General features: G+C 58.2%; 2 protein-coding genes across 3 annotated transcripts; both read left to right on the forward strand.

Moving 5' to 3' along the window:
- The first annotated feature begins 1,039 nt into the window (after positions 1-1,039).
- On the forward strand, positions 1,040-11,949 carry TSC22D4 (TSC22 domain family member 4). 2 transcript variants are annotated; one of them, XM_069571115.1, is made up of 5 exons: positions 1,040-1,736; positions 2,175-3,252; positions 5,583-5,749; positions 10,789-10,837; positions 11,274-11,949. In XM_069571115.1, exons 2-5 carry the CDS (start codon positions 2,449-2,451, stop codon positions 11,481-11,483), a joined length of 1,230 nt encoding a protein of 409 aa, XP_069427216.1. In that variant the 5' UTR covers positions 1,040-1,736; positions 2,175-2,448; the 3' UTR covers positions 11,484-11,949. The 2 variants fall into 2 exon arrangements, with proteins under 2 accessions (XP_069427216.1, XP_070145590.1); XM_070289489.1 differs by lacking the exons at positions 1,040-1,736; positions 2,175-3,252; positions 5,583-5,749 and adding an exon at positions 10,055-10,627.
- A 938-nt stretch (positions 11,950-12,887) lies between these two features.
- Positions 12,888-16,112, forward strand: SPACDR (sperm acrosome developmental regulator). The gene is made up of 3 exons (XM_069571122.1): positions 12,888-13,174; positions 13,452-13,778; positions 15,627-16,112. Exons 1-3 carry the CDS (start codon positions 13,121-13,123, stop codon positions 15,858-15,860), a joined length of 615 nt encoding a protein of 204 aa, XP_069427223.1. The 5' UTR covers positions 12,888-13,120; the 3' UTR covers positions 15,861-16,112.
- The last annotated feature ends 1,766 nt before the right edge of the window (positions 16,113-17,878 follow it).

Genomic DNA, 17,878 nt, shown 5'->3' on the forward strand with positions numbered 1-17,878 from the left:
GCCTTGGGCAAGTAACCCAAGCCTCAGTTTCCTCAGCTTAGACACTGGAGCTCAAAACCCACCCCATGTCTGCCCTGGGCTGTTTTGAGAATCCATGAGCTAATTATGCGAAATGGACAACTTTGAAGAATTTTAGTATGCTTGGAAAGAGTTCCATCTGACGAACCCGGGAGTGACAGCAGATGTGGTCATTAAACCCTGCTTTTGCTGAAACAGTTCGCTTCAGAATGTTGCCAAGCATATGAAAGTGTGTTAGTGGCTCAGTCTTGTCAAGCACACAGTAGGCACTTAATGAGTGTGTGTGGCTTTTCCATAGTGAGCAGGGGATGGGAAGGGTGAGAGGTGGGGGTGAGAGAAAGGGTCAGGGTTTGTGGCCAGCCAGGTTCCTCCTCCAGGCGGGCATATCTGTATGGGTGCTCATGTGTGAACAGCGGTTGGTAGAGAAAATGCAAGTCAGCACCTTCCTTAGCGCGCCTTCCTGGTTTCTCCCTATCTAGGGAGCCAGACAAGGACACACCTGAGTGAGAAGTGTCCCTGCGCCACCACTGACAGCCTTTTTGAACCTCCTGGGTCTCCATTTCCACATCTAACAAGAGGAACAGTGCGATATTTGGGGTTTGATGCAAATACTCCAGCACAATACCACGAGAGATTTTGAGGGTATAGATGAAACAAGTTCGGCTGTGAGCTGAGAATTGTCGAAACTGCATCTCGGGTCCTTTAGGAGTTCCTTTTATCGTTTCCTCTATGTAGGGGCATGTTTGAAAATTGCCACAAAGATCCACTTGAAAAAATAAGAGCAGGGGAGAAAAACGGTATCTCCCTCGTTCGGTTACTGTGAAAGCCAGCGAAGATATGACAATAGCAGCTGCAGCAGCACCATAACCATTTACTGGGCGCTGATGGGGTGGCAGGCACCCGGCAGAACCCTGGTTAAGTTCCTTCCCACTCCTCCGCGCGTCCCGTAGGCCAATGGCAGCAAGTGCCTACAAGTAAGGGAATCCCTGGCCTCCCCGCAAACTCCTCCCCCTTTCTCTCCGCCCTCCGCGGCCCCTCCCTCCGAGGAAGCGCTGGGCTGAGGCCCAGCAGGTGTGGGGTTAAGGCAGCCTGTCTCGGGGCCCCCGCAACAGCAGCAGCGGCCGCGGAGACTGCACCAGCAGTGGCGGTGGCAGACCTGGCCCCGGGCCAGCTGGCCGGGAGCCCCAGGAGCGAGAGAGGGCGGAGGAAGGGGAGGAAGAGGGGAAGGAGGAGGAGGAGAGGAGCAGTCAGCAGGCCCGAGGAGGCAGGACTTCCTGGTGTGGGGGTTGTCAACAGCCCAGAAAGAGAAAGACCGAGAGGAGCGGAGAGAGACCCATCAGTGCCACGCGGGAGGAGACTTGGGAGGGCCCGTCGCCGCGACGACCACCGAGGCGGCAGCACCTGTGGGATCGGGGGGAGGAGGCTGAGCCGCCCCTCTCTCGCTTCAGTCGGCCGAGCCTGGGGACCTCAGAGGCCGCGCCTGAGCTCCGCCAAGGAGGCGGGAGTTCCTTCTTTTCTGGACAGCAAACTTTCTGCGGAGATGCCTTGCGGGGCGAGGTGCAGCCCCCGTAGAGATCCCGACAGCCTCTGATCGCCGCCTGCGCGCCCCCCCGCCCCCACCCCAAGCTGCTGGGGCCAAGGAGGCCCTGGGGAAGGGACAGGTCCCACACCTTAGGCGGCCGGGACCCCCGGCCCAGCTCGGTGGCCGCCGTCGAGAGGTAGGGCTCTAGGCTGGGAGGGGCACCGGGGCAGAGCCTGCCCGGGGGATGGGGGAGCTGGGGTGTGGGGGGTTGGGGGAGTGGTGCTGGGGGAGCGCTCGGAGGCCCAGCGCAGGCCTCCCCGCGGCCTGGCCGGGCTGAGGAGCAGCTTCACCCCTGTTCACCCAGACCTTGGAGCCCTTGCTCTTGCAACGACTTGGGTTCGCACGAGTTTGAATCCCAGGGAGAAATGCCCAACTTTGGGTCTGAGCTGCCTCTTCCTGTTCTCTGCTCCCGCCCGGATCTGCTCGGGTTCTCTGTCATTTCTGTCTTTGTCTTGGGGTGTCTGGCGATTTCCCCTTCCTCCCCCATTCTGCTCCCCAGAGAGGAAGACCCAGAGGTAGCCTGCCCACTGCTTTCTCTCACACACACACTCTCTCTCTCTCCTTCTCTTTCTAGTTTGCAAACTCAGCTCTGGAGTTCAGCAACGACAGCAGCAGGAAAAACCTGCCCCTGCCCCCCCACTCCTGCAGCCTCCCCTGCCTTGTTCTCCCTTCACCAACCAGGCACCCCCCAGTTCCCGCAAGGCCCTCCTGCCATGTCGGACCCGGACATCCGCAGGGGCCCTGATGTCCCCGCCATGTGGCCCCCCTGCTCCAGGGGTGCCTGAGCCCCTTGAAGAGCCACCACCAACCCCCTGCCTACTTTGGCCCAGTCCTGAGCCCCAGGGACCATGAGCGGGGGCAAGAAGAAGAGTAGTTTCCAAATCACCAGCGTCACCTTGGACTACGAGGGCCCAGGGAGCCCAGGGAGTTCAGATGCCCCTGCCATGGCACCGGCCCCTACCGGGCCATCAGCCCCAGCCCCCACCGGGCCCCCACCCCGCCTGCCCAATGGGGAGCCCAACCCCGAGCCAGGGGGCAAGAGCACCCCCCGGAACGGGTCCCCGCCGCCTGGGGCCCCCGCCTCCCGTTTCCGGGTGGTGAAGCTGCCCCAAGGCCTGGGAGAGCCTTATCGCCGAGGCCGTTGGACGTGTGTGGATGTTTATGAGAGAGACCTGGAGCCCCCTAGCTTTGGCCGGCTCCTGGAGAGTATTCGAGGGGCCTCAGGGGGCAACGGGGGCAGATCTTTGGATTCCAGGTTGGAGCTGGCCAGCTTGGGCCTGGGCGCCCCTACCCCACAGCCAGGCCTGTCTCAGGTCCCCACCTCCTGGCTCCGCCCGCCCCCCACCTCCCCTGGACCTCAGGCCCGCTCCTTCACCGGGGGACTGGGCCAGCTGGCAGTGCCCGGCAAGGCCAAGGTGGAGACACCCCCACTGTCGGCCTCCCCACCCCAGCAACGCCCCCCAGAGCCCGGGACCGGGGAGAGCGCGGGCCCTTCCCGGGCTGCCACGCCCCTGCCCACCTTGAGGGTAGAAGCAGAGGCAGGAGGTTCCATGACGGCGGCAGCAGCAGCGGGGACCCCTCCACTGTCCCGTGTGAAGGATGGAGCCCTACGGCTGAGAATGGAGTTGGTTGCTCCAGAGGAGATGGGACAGGTAAGAGCTGGGTTCCAGGGTTTGGGCAGACACCCAAGGGGCGGTGCTTGGCCCCCACCTCTATACTGACCTTCTATACTGACCTCTGCCTGCTCCCCGGTCAGCTGTCTGTCAGATCAGACTGCCCGCCTTTTTTCTTCCGGCCATCTCACTTGGAAGCCCATTCCTGGTCCTCAGGTGGCCCTGTTTTCTCTCTTAGGCTCCCTCTTCCCCACTTTCTGTCCTTTCTTTCCCTTTGGCCTTCCGTGTGTTGCCTTTGACCTGAGTGTCCATCTCCACGTAGCCCAGTTCCATCTGTTGTGGAGATGTGGCCTCCTCACTTTGGCCTTCACCTTCTGTCTTGGTCTCACTTCTTCAGGCTTTGAGGGTGGAGACTCCAGGCAGTGCTAGGGTAGTTGGGCCTCTGGAAGCTGCTGAGGCTGGGGAACAAGAAAAACAGTAGGCACTCCGCTGTAAATCTCTCCTCTACGGTCCCCTCTTCAGGTGGGGAAGGGGATCTTCTTTTTACTAGCCACCCTCCCAGCCCCATCTCTAGCTTCATCCCAAGACATGGAAGAATTGGGTGGGGGTGAGGGAACCTGTTACAAGGATGGGACTCGGGCTGGTTTATCCTTTCTACCCCCAGTTGTCTGAGTCTCTCCAAGATCAATCACTGGGGGTGGCCCCCGTGGAGCGGGAGAGAGGTGGGAGGCGGCCAAGAAAGAGCTCAATCCTTTGCTCATTCTGCTTGCTGCCTCCTAAAGAGGAACAAGTCTGGGCTGGGAGGCAGGATGCCTGGGTCCTTGGGGGTTGGGAGGGGGTGGGCAGCCAGTGGCGGGGGAGGGGGGTGTTGGATGCATCTGTCCTGAAGGAGAAAATAACACCTTGGACGCAAGGCAGGGAGTGTGAGGATGAGAACTTTTCCCCTTCCTGGCCTTGGGCACAAACCACAGTATAAAAATAACCTGAGACTGTGTGTCTGGGCCTTGTCAGGACCAGTCAGGACCGGCTCCCCCCACCCCCTCCTGGCCTCAAACTCACATCTCTCATGCCACCCCCCACCCCAACTTTTCTTGAGTTCTTTCATTCAGTTCCTACCCCACAGGAGATGTGTGTCCTTTACTGGTCCCTCTCCCCAAGCGCTTCCAAAACAAGCCCCCTCTGCCCCTAGCCTCTGCTCTCTCTATCCTTAAGCCCTGCCTGAGCGTCCCCTGGGCCTGCCCTCCCCCTCTGTGCGCCCAGCTCCCTTTCCTGCCCGCAGATCCCCTGGGCCTGCCCTCCCTCTCTGCGCCCCCAGCCCCCTTTCCTGCCCGCACGCCCTGATCTCTTCCTGTGTGCAGGTATCCATGCTGCTGCTTCCCAGCCCCCAAGTCTGTCTCCATCTCCACCCCCCCCCCCATGCCTCTTCTCCCTGGGTTGCTTCTAACAGGGGCCTAAAGGAGAGCCGGGGGCACCACCTGGGCCCCCTTCCTCTGTTTAGTGCGGCCAACCACCTTGGACTCTCTGTTCTTGACTTTTCCGAGAAGCTGGGGCCTCCTGGGGCCTCACAGAGGCGTCTTGTTCCTGTGGCCCCCGCCCTTTTGCAGCCACCTCTAGCGCCTGTTGGGCTATGTGGGTCCACGCCCAGGCTCCACCTCCATCCGTCTCCACAAGTTCTCCCCTGACCAGCCCCCGAGAGCCAAGCTCAGGAGCAGAACTTCACCTGAGTCCCTAGAAGTTTGAGAGGAGAGACTAAAATGGGCAGAGGCGGGGTGAGCGGGGAGGAGGCCGAGGACCAGTTTCTGAGGATTCATTCATTCTACAAATAGCTATTGAACAAACTATAAACTCTGCCCTCTGGAGCTTACCTTCCAGCAGCAGAGAGGCAAAAATAATTTTATTTCAGATAATAGTAGGGACTATTAAAAAAAAATAGAACAGCTTAGTGGAACTCACAAGTCAAAGGATGCAGAAATGCCCCTCTGAGGAAGTGACGTTTGAGTTGCCTCAAGAAGTCAGGTGACAGAAGGCATACTCTCTGACTAGCCTCTGATTAGGGGTCCTGGCTTAGGTGGGGGAAGGGTACTGGAGGGCAGACCAGAGCCCTTCTGTGACACCCCATGAGCCACTTTTTGGAAGCCAGTCAACCCAGTCCTCAGGATGGCCCCTGTTTCCCTTGCCTCTAGTACCTGCCCAGTGCCTTCCTCAGAGCCAGGGGAAGGAGGTCTGTGGGAGAAGGACGCCTGTGTCCTCAGAAGACAGAGGGAATGAGTGGGGAGAGCTGGGGAGGGAGGAAGACCACTAGGCAAGTTGTAAGGTGGCTGGATCCTTTCTCTTGCTCAATGTGACCGTTCCTACCTATCTGTCTCTAGGTACCCCCAGTCGACTCTCGCCCCAGCTCCCCAGCCCTCTACTTCTTCCCTGATGCCAGTCTGGTTCACAAGTCTCCAGACCCCTTGGGAACAGTGGCTGCCCAGAGCCTCAACTTCGCCCGCTCCATGCTGGCCATCAGTGGCCACCTGGACAGCGATGATGATAGGTAGGTGGGCTCCGGCTCCCCCAACACACAGCACCTGGGATAACTGTGGGGAAACTGCCTGGTAGGTGTCCTGCCCCCCAGCTTGAACTTGGAGAGTACTTCTTAAACAGAGAAGTCTGGCCTGGGCATGAAACTGGGCAAAGCTGATTTGAGACCTACTCCCCTCTCTGTGGAGAGAGCTGGGTGGGACTCCCTGGCTTAAGACTGTCAAATTGTAGACTTTTTTTTTTTCAGTTTGAAGGGAGTCATTGTTGTCAAATTCCAGAGCTCTTGCAGATTTAGCGATCATCTGGCCAACCCTAAGAATTTACTGGCAACTGTGCAGGAGACCAGAATGGGGAGCTGGTCTCCTCCCTACTGCCCCCCTCCCTCCCAAGGGCTGTGGGACTCCTGACGGTGGAGGTGATATCCTTGGACTCCATGCAGACTACTTTAGGGTCCCGGGACCTCCGGTGCCAAGAAAGCAGGTCCCTAAGTTTCTCTTCTCTGCGCTAGGGTCACCCTGGGCTCTGAGCCCTTCCCAGAAGCCAAGGCCAAGCCCGAGCCATGGAGAGGCTGGCTGTCCGTCACAGGGAAGGCACAGCAGAGCAGGATCTGCTGGGGTTTGCCCTTCAGGAGAGAGTGTCCTGTTCATGGCACGGTGGGCAGAACTTCCTGTTTCGAGGGCCAGGTTTCAACATAGGAATGTCAGCAAACCAAAAGGGGAGGGACAAAAATGGAGAGTCAGATGGTCAAGCGACTGCCTTCTGGCTGTGGACTGACAGGAGCCCAGGAAAGGGGCCAGGGAGTCACCACTTCATTTTGGAGGGAGGAGTGGGACTTCCTATTTGAAGCCCTTGGGGGGAGGGACTTCCTGTTTGGAGGCCACCAAGGGGCAGGGCATTGTGGGTGCCTGGGGACTTGTTCCAGAGGGGAGTCTCTCCTTCCTGACTTGCACTCAAGTGGTGCCCCCCTCCCCTTGAATCAGGGACCGAGTGTTTGAGGTGGGGGCAGAGAGGAAAGAGAAGGGGTGATAGCCAATGGAATGGAGGGGTGAGGGGCCTGCTGGGGGCACCTGGAGAATGAGGGACAGAGCAGGGGTGGGTTGGGCCGCCTCTGGGTTCCCTCCTCTAGGGAATGAGTGAGGTGCGAGGTCGGCCGGGAGAGTCACCTGCCCTCATGGCTGCTATTCTCAGCGTTTCCCACCCGCTCCCTCTCCCACTCCCACTTGGGAGGTTTGCTGGCACGGAGGGCTCCCTTCCCTCCTCCACCTCTGTTGATTTCAGAGGCCAGCCTCCTTCTTTCTCTTAGCGAGTTCTGCTTCCAGAAGCCTCCTGAGCTCCATTCTTTTGGGCTGTTTCTCCCTCCCTTCCTCCCACTGTCCCACCCCCTCAAACACCCCAGTCTGACCGGTCTGCCTCCCAGCCTCCACTTTACCCTGCTGAGCTCCAAGCCTCTGGGGCTCAGGCCCAGCCCAGCCCCTCCTGCTCCACCCTGCTGGGCCAGCGGGTTTGGGTTGGGCTACCTCCTTGGCCCCCTGGAGTGGGGTGTGTAGCCCCCACCTCATTTCTCTGATGTGCCTGGAGCTGGCAGAACAGGGTATGTGAGTGGCATGGGGCCTCCCTTTTGATTAGGGACAGTGGGCTGGGATATTACATGCCTGAATCCCAGGTGGGGAGTTGGGGGTGCCTGACCATTCTAGAAATCTGGGGATGGGGGAAATGAGGGTGCATGGTGAAATCAAACTGTTCACGTGCTCCTGGGTTGCAAGAACCTTCCTACCCCAACAGGGCCTGGAGGTTGAAAAGTACTTGAATAAATGAATGGATGGATGGATGAGGGGATAGGTGGATGGTTGGGTAGATGGCCAGCATGGGGGATCCGAGTATTACAAGGAATAAATTCTAGGAACTCAGAAAAGAAATGGTGCATTTGTTTATTTAGTGCTTCCTAGGGGTCAGATTCTACTTCTTATCTCACATAATTCTAAGAGCAACTCCATGATCCCTCTTTGTAGATGAAGAAAACTGAGACTCTGAGGAGGGAAGTTTTAGAAACTTGTCCAAAGTCATCCTGCTAGTAAGTGGCAGGCCTGCTGTCGAAGCCTGGGTCGGCCCCCAAAGCCACTTTCTCTCCACTCTCCTACTGAAATGCCTGGGTCCCAAGAGGAGAGGTGGAGACAGCCATCTCTGGGATGCCCTTTCTCTCCAGGACAGAGGCAGAGACGGCTCTCCCAATCCGGGCGAGGAGCCATCCTCTGCTCTCTGGCCTGGCCCCACCCCAGAGGCACCACAGATCTGGGAGGGAGTATAGACAGGGCAGCTGGATGCCACTTCGTTGGCCTCTGGCCCAGCCCCTGGGGGCTCCTCAAAACACAGTGAGGAGGCAGGGCTGGCCCTTGTCCTCAGCATCAGAACGCCCCACCCCCCCACTCTCCTAGGTGTCCAGTTTCTTCCTCCGATCCTCATTTTGAGGCTGTTTCGTTTGACCTTCAAAAAGGAGGACTAGCCTCACTGCTATCCTTGCCCCAGGACCTAAGAGTCCTGCAGGGCCAGAGTCCCCTGTTAGGTACTGCACAACTCCAGGGGGCACCACTCAACGCTTGAAGTCACGACAGTTTTCTAGAAGATGGCGATAAGTGTCTTGAAAAATTTTATTCTGACTCACACAAAGTTGCTTTGGTGGCTTGTGGTGAAGGCTGATCCCATCCAGTCAACTTCAAGCTTCCCACTCCAGACCCTGATCAGGAATTCCAGCACAGTGCCAGCGGTCCCTCACTCGGGGGTTCTCAAAGGGAGGGCTTGGGTTGCCAGAGTCCTGGTCCCTTGAAATGCTAATGTTAGAAAGTGCCAGTGGAAAGTGCTGTCAAAACCTCTCCAGCGCTAGACAAACAGGAGATTATCATCTATCAGCCAACAAATGTTTATTGTTGTATTTTTCCTTTATTTCTGGCAAGAAGGAACAACTTACTTGGCATCTTTACCGAGCGTCCGCCAGGCAAGGCGAGTGTCCGCCTGTTCCTGCGGACCTGCCCTCTTTGCTCTCTGTGTGTCTGTGTGTACTGCTGGGGGTGGGGGTTCTTGGGTGGTGCAGTCTCCACCCAGGTGTCTTGGTTTGAAACACCTTGAAAACTGCTTAGATGCTCCAGCCGGCTGGCCCTTCCTCTGCTCTTAATCTTGTCCTCTGCCCGCAAACCCTGAGTGTCCCAGATGTCCTTCCCCTACCTCACCCTATCCTGCTCTCGCAGGCCTGGTCACCCTGTTGGTTACTCCACCTGTCAGCGGCTTCCGCACCCAGAGCTTGGATGGGAAATGGAAAATTCCCAGTGCCCTCGTGCTCTCTTCCTGGCTGCAGGGCCCCATGCAAGGGTCACCTTGGGTTGAGTGCTAATTCCCCCCACGGGGAAGCAAGTTAGACCTGACAACCGGGAGAGAGGGCTTGACAAGGGAGCACAAGGGCGAAGCATTCAGCATGTGGGGGTATTGGGGCCACTTTTCCCTGAGAGGGGCAAAGCTGGGGGCCAGAGGTCAGGATCGGGGCTCCTGCAGTACTGGAGTGGGGGGTGGGTATGGGTAGAGGGCTGAGGTGGCCGAGGCAGAAGCCTGACAGGGCGGGTGGCGAGCCACGGGGTGAGGAGAGGGAGCCTTCGAGGAGAGGACAGGGTGCAAAGGACAGTGCAGGCCCTGGGCCATGGAGAGACCAGCTTGGGGGAGAGCCAGATTCTGGGACCCAGAGCCTGGCCCTGGGGACCATTGAGCCAGGCTTGAGTCGACCTCTGGTGGCCACTTAGTAAACTGCAGCCAGACCTGCTCTCCCCTCCCTGCCCTCCGCTCCCAGGAATCTTCAAAGCACCTGCACCTCTTCCCCAGGATCCCACCTCCAGCCTCCCCTTCCCACCTCCTCTTAAGCTCTTGCTCCCTCCGAGATCCCAGATAGCAGACCCAGGTTCCGGGGCTCTTTCTGTTGCCGTGGTAACCTTTCCCATTCCTCCTCGCCCTCACCGTAGGAGGTGTGGGGCACCCTCTGGCTGGGCCCCAGGGGCCACCCCTGATGTGGCCTTCGTGCTTCAGGGAGGAGCTTCTAGTCCAAGGGAGACCACATGCACATCAGAGACGCCCCCCTACCCCATCACCTCCACTCCCTTTCTCACCTCCCAGCCGAGAGCAGCTGAGGCCTTGAGGGAGGCCAGTGTTCATCAGAGGGGGCAGGATGGGGTCAGAGGTGGAAAGAGGCCTCCCAGGGCCAGGCTCCCCCTTCACAGCCCTCCCTGACCCAGGCTTCTGGCCCCACAGCCCCTCCCCCGACTTGGCCCACCAGCTGACTGTCCTCAGCTGGCCCCCTCCCCTCCGCGCTGGGATTGGTGCCAGGGTGAGAAGGGGACACTGGCGCTGACCGTGTCTGGGAATTCCCGCCCACCATGGAGCCGGCGGGAGGGGGTCCCCGTGTCTTTGAGGAGCCAATAGCAGCGAGGCTTTGCCCTGGGGGGTGGTGTATATCTTTCACGCCAGCACCCCCTAGGCACTGTCTCCCTTCTGCCTGCCTGGCACCAGCCAGACTCTGCTCTGCCCCGGGGGGCTTTGAGCCCCCCAGGCGGTCCTTCTGCTGCAGCCCTCTCTATCTGGGGAGGCCGGAGGACCCTTTCCCCTCGGGCATGGCCCAGCCAGGGGTGTCTGTCAAGTCCCTGGTGTCCTCCTATGAGACCCGAGTGGTGGGGATGGCTCCGGCACCTCCCCGGAAAAGGGGCTGTGTCTCTTCTCCTTGCTCGCCTCGGGGAGCGTCCCCCATCCGAGGGGCATCTGGACCCCCACCCCACCGGGGCCTCGGGGGGCCTGGGCAGCGGCCCTCACCCCGCCGGGGGATGGACAAAACCCTCCTGTCCCTGATTCTCTACTGTCACAGGTACAGGCAGGGGTCTGGGTGGGAGGCTGCAGCGAATGGGGCTCGTGGAGGAGGCCAGAGCCCACGCTGAGGAAGCACCTGGAAGGCAGTGGGCTGGGCTGTCCAGACACCTGGCCTGGCACCTCTTCCTTCTCACCTCTCGTCTCCCTGTGTCTCTCCAGTGGCTCCGGAAGCCTGGTTGGCATTGACAACAAGATCGAACAAGCCATGGTAAGAGAAGCCATCTAGATCCCAGCAGGTCCCAGTCTGCGTGCTGATGCCCAGGCCCTGGCCCCGAAGCTCCATCCCCTCCATCATTAGGGATATACTGACTCCCAGCTGCTCGACCTGCTCCCAGCTGGGTTCCCTTGGATCCTCCACCCCCTCTTGTCTCCACCTGAACCCTCAACGTACATTGGTTCCTAGCCTGCTTCAGGCCTCCATCTCTGTCTTTGAGCCCTGACCTTGCCTCTGTCCAGCGTCCTTACCCACCCCTGTCCCCCACACCCTGCCCCTTCCCTGGCTGACTCCTTCCCCAGCACTCCCCGTCATCTGGGAGCAGGGGCATCTCTTAACACCCATCTCCTCAAGGCACTGGGCAGGGGCTGAGGGTGGGGTGGTGGCCTGGGACTCCTGACACTTCTTTGCCTGTCCCTGGACCCCCCAGGACTTGGTGAAGTCTCACCTCATGTTTGCGGTCCGGGAAGAGGTGGAGGTGCTGAAGGAGCAGATCCGGGACCTGGCGGAGCGGAATGCGGCACTGGAGCAGGAGAACGGACTGCTGCGTGCCCTGGCCAGCCCCGAGCAGCTGGCGCAGCTGCCTTCCTCGGGGGTCCCCCGGCTTGGACCCCCAGCGCCCAACGGGCCCTCAGTCTGAGCCTCCCTTCCCTCACAATGTGCCTTTGGGGGGCCACCACAGCTGCTAGGCCTTGTGCCAGCTGCCTGCCCCCTCTTCCTATGCAGCTTTAATGCCCCCTGATCCCTGGGGATGGGAGTCGAAGGCTGAGAAGGAGCCTGGCCCCACCCTTCCTTGATGTCCCCTGCAATGCCCGGGGACTGGGCTGGGGCATCCCTGCACATTGACGGAGGAGGGAGGACATTGGGACGGGACGTTGAACAGAGCCCCCCTCCTCCCTTCCCAGCCGTCAGCGTTCCGGGACCCCCAGCGATAGATGGCTCGGGGGAGTTGGAGGCTCCCTGGCAGCCGTCCCCACCTTGTTCCCTGGAGTGCGCCCCCCGCTCCTCTGCCAGGAGAGGGAGGACGGACAGTGTATCTGAAAGTTCTGGGATTCAGGTTATTATTGAAATAATAATTATAATTAAAAAATCCGAAGAAACTTGAATCTGGAGGTTGGCATCTTGTTGCTTGCGTCCAGATGGGGGACCAGCACCACCAGTTTCCACTTGTGGGAGAAAACCAGGCTGTGGGCTCCTCTGAAGCTCTTGCCCAGGCCTGGGAAGGGAAAGGTGGCTCAGCGTGGAAATGTGGGAGGAAAAGGGAGCCCACGGCCTGGGTCCTGGGAAGGGGCAGGCCAGGCAAGGCAGAGGGAGTGGGGAAGGGGAGGCGATGGCCCACGTGCTGGTGGGGGACAGGGGAACAATGGGGCCTTTGGTGATTGTGCAGGATCCTTCCCCCCCCACCCCCAGCTTCCCAGCGTGTCCCCTCTGTGGGCTGGATCCGGGTGGCTGCTTGGGGGCGGGGCAGGGGGCCATGAATGGGCCCCTTGTCTCAACGCTGGGTGTGGGCCAGGCTCCCCGGGCACACTATGCCCTTGCCAGGCCTGGCCAGCCTCCGTGGCCTCCCCCCGCAGCTGGCTGATGCTGGGGCCCTGCGGGTAAGCAGGCCCCTCCCTGACGGCCTCAGCTCCCGTCCCAGGCAGAAGAGGCAGGTGGGGAGAAAGACCCCATCTAGTGGGGAGGCGGGGAAGCAGCAGCCACCACTCGGGAGGGACCTTGGGGTTTGGACTCCCTGCCCTGTGGCTCCCTAGATTTATGACTTCGGCAGGCTCTCCTGGTTTCCCCGAATCTCAGCTTCCTCCTGGGTGAAATGACCCTGACAAAAATGCCTACCTGAAGGGCAGCTGGGAGGGGTTACATGGCCCCATACATGGGAAATGCCCAAGGAGCACCAGCGTTGTGTTCACTGAGTTTCCCTTCCTTGGATTTGGGGGAAAGAGGGTCGAGGGTACAGGGATTGGCTCTGGGGGTCCTGGAAGGGCCTCGGGGGTTGGGGTCAGGGCCAGGAAGACTCTCACAATGGTCTAGAACTCTCTCTCCCTCTGGGTTCTCATCCACTTTTGACTCCTCTCCCTGTCTCAGGGAGGGGAGGAAGGGCCTAGGATGACTCACTGCGGCGATCTTTCCTCCTGGATTCCCTATTTCTTTCTTCTCTGCTGTGCCTGAAGTTCCCCAGAGACCCCTTAGGTGGCGGCCGCTGGCCCGCAGCCTCTCCCCCTCCCCGTCCCCACTGAACTAAATGCTCGCCCCTTCTTGGGGCTCGTGTAATCGGGAGAAATGGCGGTGGTTATTAAGTTCTTCCGATGGATTTGGCAAAAGATTAGCCGCTGGGTAAGTTTCAGGGCCCCTTTCTCCCAACATGCTGGGGTGGGGGATGGTGGTCAGTGACCTCCAGGTCACAGAAACACCCCACTCCCTCACCTGGCCTCATGCCCCTCCTGGCCTCTGGTGGCCACACAAGCCGGGGAGGGAAGAGGTGAGGGGTGGGACAGCTGGGGAGGAGGCCGGGACACTTGCTGCCCCTTCTCTGGGCCTTCCCTTCTCCTGACAGTTTTCTCTTGCTCTGCCGCCTCGCTTCTGTCCCTCCTCTCCCTGTCTCGGTTTGTAGGTTTTCTTCTGGAAACACAAAACCAAGTCAGTCATCACGGATCATACTGACTCCAAGAAAAATGAGTTGAAGGCGGAGAAGGCTTTCAAGGTGTCTGAGACTTTCAAGTTGGTTGAGCCCCCCAAGGAGGCTAAGGTCTCCAAGATGGATGTGTCCCCAAAGGTGGTCGACCCCTGCCTGTTAGCCAAGACCACCACGGATGGGGCTGCGGTGGAGGCGGGTCGCCGTCGGAGATCACTGTTGCGGCTGCCCCAGGTGGCCGTCAAGTCCATCTCCATGCTCATGGCCTCCGCCCTGCAGTCTGGCTGGCAGATGTGCAGCTGGAAGGTCAGCACTATGTCCCCTTTGTCCCCAGCAGCCCCTCCCTCCCCTCCTGGATCCCCCTTGCTCATTCATGCCGGTGGGAATGTAAAATGGCGTGGCCACTCCGGAAAAACACTTTGGTCACTTCTTATCAGACTAAACATGCAGTTATCGTATGGCCTGGTGATTGTACTCTTGGGCATTTATCCCAGATAAACAAAAATTTATGTTCACACAAAAATCTGTACATGATGTTCATAGCAGCTTGATTCATAATAGCCCCAAATAACCCACATGTCCTTCAAAGAATGAGTGGTTAAACTTCGCTATATCCATACTCTGGAATGCTGCTCAGCCATGGAAAGGAACAATATTGATACATACAACAACTTGGATGGCTCTCAAGGTGAAAACAACAAATCCCAAAAGCTTGTATATATATCATATGACTCCACTTACATTATATACCATTCCCGAAATAACAGAATTGGACAAATGGTGATCCGATTAGTGGTTTAGTGGTTTCCAGGGGCTGTGCTACAGAGAGAGAGTTGGGGGAGGTGGATTGGTTATAAAAGGGCAACATGAGGAATCCTTGTGTGGATGGAAATCTCCTGTATCTTCACTATGGTCATTGGGTGCATGAACCTGCACATAGGATATAAAATTGGGTAGAATCCAACACACAGCAACACACAAATGAGGGCCAGTAGAACTGGGGAAATAAGGGAAAAATGCAGATCAGTGGGTTGTATTGATGTCAATATCCTATGAACTAGAGATCTGAAAGATTTTACTATTGAGGGAAAATAAAGGGAATAAAATATTTACAAATAAAATCTTTACAAAAGATTTTACTATTGTAAACAGAATAAGGAATTCATTTCTCACAAGTTGCATGGGAGTCTACAGTTACCTCAAAGTCAAAATTTTAGTTTAAAAAGGGAAATGTCAAGCTCACTATCAAGTCAATTTATTTTGGTTTTGAATAATGTATTACTACATTAATAATAATTTTTAAAAGTTCACCTTGGGAATTCACTGGCAGCCCAGTGGTTAGGACTTGGAGCTCTCACTGCTAAAAACTGGGTTCAGTCCCTGATCGGGGAACTAAGATCCCACAAGCTGCTCAGCACAGTCAAAAAATAAAATAAAAGTTCACCTGGCACCCTGTGGAGGGAGGTCAGAAGGGGCCAGGAGCAGAGAGGCAGGAAAACCCACTGGAGGTGCCTGCAATTCAGGTCAGCAGGGAAGAATGTTCTGGATGGGGAGGGAGGCATCAGGTAGAACAAATTAATGGGTTGGAGGGATATTTAAGAGGTAGAATTGTTGTGCCAAGTGCTTGATTGGGTGGTGGTAAGGCGAGAGGGACAGACAGAGGTCAAAGCAGGCTGGAGCCGTTCATGGGGAGCAGAGCTGACTTAGGGAAGAAAGTGGTGAGTTTAGGGCGTTGGGACAGGATAAGTTGAGATGTCAAAGTACATCTTCAGGGAGATGTCTAGGAGGCAGTGGGAAATACAGGCCTGAGGTCAGGCGAGAACTTTGGATTGGAGACTGTCCTTCATTTCTCCATCGAACTCTAGTGGGGACTCAAAGATAGGTCAGACATGGTCCCTGGCTTCCAAGAATTTGCATGCTGGTATTGAAAACGGATGAGTCCACAGAACAAATCGTGTATAAAACGTGGTGTAACGGGGCAAACCCGAGAGTAGAGATAGCCCCAGAAGGCTTCCTGGAGGAGGCAGTACCCAAGCTGTCACCTGACAGAAGAGGCGGTATTAAACAAGCCTTGCTGTTTATCTGCAGGTGTTTTCACCAGCAGGTTCTCCCTAGATCACGCTGTTCACCTGTTCTCATCTTCTCTCTTCACAGTCATCTGTGAGTTCTACCTCAGTTGCCTCCCAGATGAAGACCGGGTCCCCCATGGAGTCACAAGAGGCTGCGATGTTGAGGGAAGTGTACCTGGTGCTTTGGGCTGTCCGGAAACAGCTGCGGCACCTGGCCCGCCGGCAGGAGAGACGGCGCCAGCGGCACCTCCGGGCCCACATGGGCCCTCAGCCTGACCCAGTTCAGGGTCTGAAACAGGATGCCCGGAGTCCCCTCTAGGGGGGAAGCCCACATCCTCAGAAAGCCCCCACCTCACTCTTAGGTAAGGTTGATGGGAGAGGTTAGAGCAGCAGGCCAGGAGTTGTGGGTGAGGAGAAGTTGTCACACCGTCACCTCTCATCGAGACCTGGAGGCCTGGCCCGGGGCGGGGTGGGGGGGGCGGTCCCACATACACTCCCCTTCATTCCTTTTATTCGATTTGTAAAAAGAATTATCAAAATGTTGGGAAATAATATCAGATATTTCCGAGTAGATGTAGAGTGTTTGTGGGTGGCCAGAGGCCACGAGGGGAACCTGGGTGGGATAGGGGAGGGCGGCCTGAGGCTCCAGCCTGGACACGAGTGGGAGTAATCTCTGGACCTGCTGCGAGGGGTGGTGTGTGGCGGTGGAGGGGCGTCTGGCCCCGGGTCCACAGGCTTCTCAAGGCTGGAGGCCTTTGGGGACTCTGCCCCACCCGTCACGGTACCAGGTATCGGCACCGGTTCATTGAGGACACTCTCCCTGGAAATCCTGCAAGACTGACTGTTGCAGATGCCTCGGGGCTCGTCCAAGGCCCCTCGCCGAAAGAGACCGCCGAATCTCCGCCTCTGCAGCCAGCCCACTGCTCTGCCTCTCCGGCCCTCCTGGGCCGGGCCACAGCGAGGGTCAGGGTCCCGCACTTGACAGCCGCGGACACGCGTCAGGGCCGGCGGCCACCCCGCCACCCGCTCCTGCCAAGAGCTGCCGAAAACTACATCTCCCAGGGTTCCCGGGGGCGAGGTGGGGCCGCCGCGGGGAGAGGGCCCGGGCCCGGGCCCGCGGGGTCGCGGGCGGAGGGCTAAGCTGGATGTCCACCTGCGCCTCGGGATCAGCGGCGGGAGGAGTCCGCGGCGATGTGACACGAGGCTGAGGCGCGGGAGGCCACGCGAGCTAGGGGAGGCCGTGGAGGCGCAAGTCCCTTCTCCCTCCTTAGCTTGCCCTCTTGCCCGGCCACGCGAGGGCGCAGAGGTGGCTCCCCAAGTTAAAGCAGCGTATTTTGCAAGGCGACAAAATTCAGGGATGCTTTCTTGTGGCTCAGACGGTAAAGAATTCGCCTGCAATGCGGGAGACCCAGGTTCGATCCTTGGGTTGGGAAGATTCCCCTGGAGGAGGGCATGGCAACCCACTCCAGTACTCTTGCCTGGAGAATCCCCATGGACAGAGGAGCCTGGTGGGCTGCACTCCATGAGGTCGCAGAGATTCGGACGCGACCGAGCCATTAAGCACAGAGTCCCCAGGCCTTGGTGATCGGGGAAGGAGCAAGGGTTGGCGACCGCGACCGAGCCTAGGGGGCCGCAGAGGCCCGAGGAGCGGGGGAGGGACGGCTGTGAGGCGGGTCTCGCTCAGCCAGAGGTTAGCTGCGAGTAGGAGGCGATGGGCGTGAGCAAAACTGGGAGCCGGAGAGCTGTCCCAGGAACGGTCTTCGGGAAGAACCGAATTCACTAAAAACGGCAGCAAACTCCTCCTGCCCGCTCCCCATCCCCGGCAGCTCTGGCAAAGTTGGGCCCCTTTCCCAAAAGTCGGGAGCAACCCCGGGCTGCTCTGCCCTGTGTCCTATAGCGCTGCTACCCTGAGCCTGTTAGCTGTGCACCACACCCTAACGTTTACAGCCCTGGTGATGCCACCCACCCCTTATTAAACACCCACTGTGACTCTTTTTATGTCTTGTTCTAAGTAATTCTCACAAATGGCTGTTATGATGACATATTATCACTTCTATTTTTTAGAGAGGGAAACTGAGGGACAGGTCGTGTTTAAGGTCGTGTCGCTGTCCTTCATTGAACCAATGAGTCTAGCTCACAGAGGACATGTCACATGCAAGTTACACACAGGTACATGTTACATAGCAGGTGTTCCATGTGTGAATGCCGTGACTTCTCCAGGAATGAGTCCTGAGTTTAGCCTGAAGCCAGGCAGGGACTCAAAACACTAATACAGAGTGGCTCAGTTCTGGGGCTCTCGTCACATCTCCATCACGTGCCAGGAACTGTTCTGGGGTG

Source organism: Ovis canadensis, chromosome 24 (genome assembly GCF_042477335.2).
Source record: "Ovis canadensis isolate MfBH-ARS-UI-01 breed Bighorn chromosome 24, ARS-UI_OviCan_v2, whole genome shotgun sequence".
NCBI classification, from domain to species: domain Eukaryota; kingdom Metazoa; phylum Chordata; class Mammalia; order Artiodactyla; family Bovidae; genus Ovis; species Ovis canadensis.